The sequence below is a fragment of the Poecilia formosa genome, unplaced genomic scaffold, assembly GCF_000485575.1.
Source record: "Poecilia formosa unplaced genomic scaffold, Poecilia_formosa-5.1.2 Scaffold934, whole genome shotgun sequence".
In the NCBI taxonomy this organism is placed as follows: domain Eukaryota; kingdom Metazoa; phylum Chordata; class Actinopteri; order Cyprinodontiformes; family Poeciliidae; genus Poecilia; species Poecilia formosa.
This window is the reverse complement of record NW_006800873.1, coordinates 14,128-20,690: the sequence shown is the minus strand read 5'-3', so window position 1 is coordinate 20,690 and position 6,563 is coordinate 14,128. Positions and strand designations below refer to the sequence as shown.

The 6,563-nt window shown below is 37.9% G+C and overlaps 1 protein-coding gene across 1 annotated transcript in view; it reads left to right on the top strand.

Annotated features, from left to right (window-relative positions):
- The first annotated feature begins 3,352 nt into the window (after positions 1-3,352).
- The window catches only part of LOC103132145 (butyrophilin subfamily 1 member A1-like), a 5,838-nt gene continuing 2,627 nt past the window's right edge, over positions 3,353-6,563 (top strand). The window contains exons 1-4 of the mRNA XM_016667174.1: positions 3,353-3,644; positions 4,432-4,520; positions 5,325-5,666; positions 6,367-6,560. Of these exons, the coding sequence (XP_016522660.1) occupies positions 4,451-4,520; positions 5,325-5,666; positions 6,367-6,560 (606 nt within the window). The 5' untranslated portion in view covers positions 3,353-3,644; positions 4,432-4,450. The remainder of the gene's footprint in view (positions 3,645-4,431; positions 4,521-5,324; positions 5,667-6,366; positions 6,561-6,563) is intronic.

The window sequence follows — 6,563 nt, the reverse complement described above, 5'->3', positions numbered from 1 at the left end:
TCCAGCTGCAGCCAGACCTGCTTTAAACACACTTTGAAACCATGACAATGCATGTATATCTATATAATTATCATTGAAAACAATTTAATGACTTATTTTCGTCATAACTTGCTGGGTATGGTGAACTGACAACTCCTCTGACGATCGGACTTCTTAATGCGCATGCATGGTACTCACTGCAAGTATGTTATTCTGAGAGCATATGTTAGTCTGCTAGAACAACGGCTCTCAGTGACAATCCAGTCCTATCTAATAAGTAAAGAGCCGTGGAGAAGAATCGACTGTTTCTGAATGTCACATCACTATATTGCAGACTTTTGGACATAGCGTTGTCCCATATATGCGACAAGTCAGTCAACACCTCCGCACAATAACTCAGACACTGAGTGACTTTTTTTCATCACAATGCTTATGTGTCTCTGTACAGCTAGCTTTGATAACATCACGTTAATGGATCTTACCTTCTTTGAGCTACTTTTCTAAGTGACGAAAAAAGTTAGACGTTGTCTCCACCGTCTGTAAAAGCGAAGCGCTGCTGAGTTAGCTGTGGCCATCGGATTTCTTATGATTTATGCAGCGCTATTATATTACTGACGATTAGACAAACATTTTCTGCCGCTGAGAGGAAACCACTGCGCATGTCCTGGAGCGCCGCATGCGAGTGAAAGGTGGGGAGGGGGAGGGGAGAGAAACAGAAACACGTATTTGGCAAGTCACGTTATTGGTTGGATTTTAATCGGTGCGTTTTGCATCCACTGAAAACAAAGATGTTAACAAATAAACTGGACAGTATGCTGCACGTTTAGTGGAATTTTAACAGTTGTGGTCTCGACTGGTCTTGAAATAAAATGCAGAGTCCTCAGCACCCGAGACAAGACCGAGACCAAATGCGGTCGAGTCCGAGACGAGACCGAGACCATCAGAAAATGGTCTTAAGACCGGTATCGAGTCCTCAGCGACCGAGACAAGACCGAGACCAAATGCGGTCGAGTCCGAGACGAGACCGAGACCATCAGAAAATGGTCTTAAGACCGGTATCGAGACCAAGACTAATTTCGAGTACCACAACACTGCCCCTAGGTGTGAGTGTGTGTGTGCATGGTTGTGTGTCTCTGTGTTGCCCTGCGATAGACTGGTGACCTGTCCAGGGTGAATGGTACGATAGGCACCAGCAACCCTCCTGACCCCACTAAGGGACAAGTGTGTAAAAATGTGTACCATTTGTGTATGTCTTATATACTGTTAATTTTAATCAGAAGAAGAATTAAAATCTTTTGACTCGTTTTATTCTGTCTTCTGCCCGGATTCCTTGATGTCATCATTGTATCAGCTGAACCATAAAGACAAAGACAAACGTTTTCCCAAGTCCAAACATAGTCGTGACTCTTGGAAATGCTGACAGATCGGTGCTGAAGGACTGCAGGTGTTAAAAGCAGCTCTGTAAGACCGAAGGGCCCATTTCAAAAGGACTTAAAGGATCTTTAAAAATGCATTAGATTGATAAAATTACCGTGTTTCCCCGATAGTAAGACGTATCGTGGGTTTAAGGGGGGTCGGCTAATATAAGCCGTACCCCGAAAGCAAGACATATGTCTTACTTTTCGGGGAAGCATCTATCATCTAGCTGAGCGCCGCCTCCTGCCCACGTCCGCACCGTCCCCCTCTCCATGTGTCACCGCGCCGCCCCCCTCTCCCCGCGCAGTTCCCCTCTCCATGCGTCACTGCGCCGTCCCCCTCTCCATGCGTCACCGCGCCGTCCCCCTCTCCATACCTCACCGCAGGTCGCCAGTCTGTCGCAGGGCAACACAGAGACACACAACCAAGTACACTCACACTCACACCTAGGGACAATTTGGAGAGGCCAATTAACCTGACATGTTTTTGGACTGTGGGAGGAAACTGGAGAGCCCGGAGAAAACCCACCATGCACAGGGAGAACATGCAAACTCCATGCAGAAAGACCGGGGCCGGGAATCGAACCCAGAACCTTCTTGCTGCAAGGCAACAGCTCTACCAACTGCGCCACTGTGCAGCCCATTAATGCTTTATTAGCATAAGAACCACAGTAATCAGTTTTACCCATTAATCATACATCAGTAAAAATTTGACAATTTTTTTTCCAATATAAGACATACCCCGAAAGTAAGACATAGTGGGGCTTTTGGGGATAAAAAGAAAGTAAGACACTGTCTTACTTTCGGGGAAACACGGTATGTGTTTATGTGTAATGCTGCTTTTACATAGCAGGGAGCCCAAAGTTCACAAATATGTCTGACGAGACGTAAGAAATGTAAGAAAACATGATTGGATTAGAAGTTTTGTTGGGCAAAAAAAAAACTAAATGAATGCCACAACATGTTTTCATTTCTATTATTTTTAAATGAAACCTTTAGAGATTAATTGGTAGATTTAATCTCCACATGGTCAAAATGTTTCTTTCATCCTGTGTCATAACCTCTAAATCCTGAGACATGACTGGCCTTTGCTTCATCTTAATGTCTCTGATTTGAGGAACTTGGATGATGTTACAGAGAACAAGTTGTGTCCAATTTAACAAAACTAAAGTCTCAGAGCAGAAAACTGATTACTGTGGTTCTTATGCTAATAAAGCATCTTTATGTCCAAAATATGCTGCATTCTAATTTTATTTCATAAACTTGTGTTAAAAACATCTGTGATTTATTACCAAAATAAAATCATCATTATAAAAAGCAACATGGACCAATATAGTATTTATTAATTATTGTCTTTAACATTCACAGATCTTTATTTTTGGACATTTTTTTCTATGTTGCAACAACTGGAGTCAGAAGTTTACATACACTCATCCTGGGATGGAGCGTCATGTTACTGGGGCCGAGCACTTATTTAATCAAACCAGGTTGAAATGAAGAATTTGAATTAATTGTAGATGGAAAGTAATGATGAGTTTTATACTTATTTTAATGGTTTTTGTTGGAGCCTATTAAGAATTAGATTTATTTTTTGCTAAATTATTAATTTCCACAGATATAAAGCCATGTGAATGGTAGATCTATTGTACATTTATTTATTTGTTTTGCTCAGACCCTCCTCCTCGTCAGTCAGCCTCCTGCAGTGATTAACAGGCAGAAGCAGCTGCTGGGGCTGATCTGATTGTTTGGTGAAGGAGTGAAAAGGTTTTTATACCACAAATTAACGTTTATATTTGATTATTTTTTGTTATTTTTATAAGTAAAAGAAACTCCTTTGAAACAGGAAAAGTCTCCGCGAGGGCTTTTTTTTGTTTTTAAGTGAGTTGAAAACCTCCTCCTGTGGGACAACTCTGGCATTTTTGTTTTCTGAAACTTTTGTGATGCAAGAGTGGCCATAACCGTTTTATATGCAGACAAACCTCTATAAATTTGAATATTGAGAAAAGATCATAATTTTCTGTCAGTCATTTCAGAAACTGAACTGTAAATGTGTCTTTGTTAAAAGGTTTTTACCAGAGAGAGAAAATCTTTTGCGTTTCTGATGAATCACTGCAAAAGTTACAACCTACAAAGCTGAACACACCTGATTTTATTACATATAAACTGAGTTGTTGATGGACTTTGACCCAGAATCTCATCTTCCTGTTACTTTGATCATTGTTTGATCATAAATGAGTTTCTGCAGTTCAGGTACGTACTGAAAGCTTCTGACATTATATCTGACCATTTTTCACTGTAAGTTCTTAATCTAGTCTGAAATATAGTTTAATCCTTTAAACTTAAAATCCTCTACATTTTAAAAAAATGACGACTGTAAATTTAAACGTTTGTCTTTGGACCTTACTGCTGATTTCATGGTTCTGGTTCTGGTGATTGTTGATGGTTTAACTGCTCCTGCTGCAGGTTTGTCTTAATCAAAATGTCGGTGCTTGTAAATGAAACTACATGTTACATTTTCTCTCCTGATTTAATGTACCTTTTATTATTTTTGAAGGACAGGCATAATTTTTTTGTTGGTTTTAAAAACATTGTTGATAATTTTCTAATATTTTAACTTTCATTTTAACTTCAGGAAGTGTTTTATATTCCTGTATTTGAAAAATTTGAAGACTTTGGTTTTTTGTCGAGAACCTTTGGAAGATTTTAGATGTTTAAGAGGAGCTCTTTACTGTTAATAAATATTTATTTAATCTTTTCTTTTAGGGTGAAAGTTTGTATGTTCCTCTTTGTTTTCTTATTCACTGTTCAAAAACATGGATATTGATATTTTCAATGATTAACTATTTTTAAAATATTTATTCAAGTAGAAAGCTAGTTATATATTAAATCCCTCATGACAAAATAATGGCTGAAGATCACAGACGCTGCATAAAACATTATATTATTTATATAGTCGTCATGTCATTCTTGATAGAAACCCTTTAAGACTAAATTCATTTAAAACCATACTCTCTGTGCTTTAATGTTACATTAACAGGTTGGATCATAAGGAAAATATGTTTCCTATCAATCTTCTCTCCATTATTGCTGTGACTGGCTTCCTGCTCCTCATGTTCACCTGCAAAGGTAATTTCTACACAAATTTACTGGAATCTGTTTAAATTAATTTTACACTGTAAGTCTGACTGTGATATTTATCTGTTTTTCCTCCATGATTCCAGGATGAGAAATGTTTGCTTTAGTCACCAGAGTTTGGGAAAAATCAGGACATTTAGGCAACAAAAACGTTTTTATTTAAGGGCTGAAGATTCAACTCAGTGAAATGAATGAAATCAGGTAGAGCAGTTCTGTTGACCAACATGTTACCAGCAGTCATTCATGTTTGTTTTTATTGTTTCCTTTTTCTTCTTCTTAAAAGTATTTTATTTTTTTATGCAAGTTTGTTGAACAACAAATTGCTGAATAAACACCAGCTGCTATATTTATTTACACCTTAAACTTTTGCACTCTTGGCAGTTTGACTCATTCATCTGTCTTACATTAATCTGACAAATTAGAGATTAGCTTTGTGTTATAATCTTAATCTTTCAAAACAAAAATGAGCTAAAACCAGCCAGTTTCTAAAACCTGTTAAAGTTGTAGAGGCTCTGAAAACAGATAAACAGAAACTGATGTTAAATCTTAATGGAACAGTCAGAAAATAGTTTAATATCAATGTGTGTGTTATCACACACTTTCTGGCTGAACAAGTGCCAGAAAGTGTGTGAATTTGCTATGCTGATACTTCATTGGAAATAATTACAACCACTAGAGGACAGCAAAACAAGCCTTGATACATCGGGGATATAAACCAACATAAAGTGACTGTTATGTTGGTTTGAGGACAAATTCCCACTACAGTTGAACTTCCTCATCTTTTGTCATTTTCAGGTGAGGCTCAGCAGACGGATTCACCTCAGTCAGTTACTGTGATGGTCGGTGAGGACGTGGTTCTGCCGTGTTTCCTGAAACCTCCTAAAGATGCGTCTCAGATGACAGTGGAGTGGGGCAGACCCGACCTGAAACCCAGATTTGTGTTTGTGAATCTCGATGGTGAAGAATATTCAGCCGACCAAAATGAAGCCTTCAGGGGAAGATCGTCAATGATCCCCGAAAATCTGAAACATGGAGACGTTTCACTGAAACTCTCTGATGTCAGAATATCTGACAGTGGAAGATACAGATGCTACTTTCCCAGAGAGAAGAAGGAATATTTTACTGAGCTTGTTGTTGGTAAGAAAATAAATCACAACATACAGTATACAATTAAAACCATTTTCTTCATATTAATGTTTACTAAGGAATATTTGCAATGACATTTTAACTAAAAACTACATCAGAATGTTTTACCTCTTATACTAAAATCAGCAAGTTAAAGGATTTTTTTAGACAAGTTTGTTTAATTATCTGATTTTGAATCAAAGTCACTGAAAATGTTTGTTGCTATAAACTAAAAATAAAATCAATTTAACATTTGAACTCAGATTGTCTGTTATAATCTGTAATGTTTGAAGAGTTTGAGGAAAATGAGAGATCTGTGCTGAATGGAGCTGTAAGGTTATCAATAACCAGTTTATTTAGAATGATTGATTCAAGATATAAAAATGATTGAAAAGTATTTTAACATAATTAAAACATTTTGAACTTTAAAACTGGACTTTTGAAAGCAACATGGGATGAACTAATGGAGTAAATTTTACTTGAAATACAAAAGTAATCTACTGGACATCACATACTGACTGTTCATAACTACTTCACACAAAACTCACTAAAAAACAAAACAAAACACAAAAAAACATACACAGCATTTAAAATATGACGTTCATTTGGCTCTTCAGTTCATTTACAGTTTAAATGTAACATGTAGCTGATCGTCACAGTATGAATGTTAAACGATGTGATTCTTCAGCCTCCTCTGCTCTCTGACCATCAGGCTCCGCCTCCTCACCTGGTGCCAGTTTATCTGGACTGGATGTCAGCAGCAGTGGAGTGATGCTGGACTGCAGCGCTGCAGGCTGGTATCCAGAACCTGAGATGTTCTGGCTGGACGGAGACGGAAACATCATGTCTGCTGGAGCTGCAGAGAAAAGCACAGATCCTGATGGTGTTTACACTGTTAGCAGCAGAGTG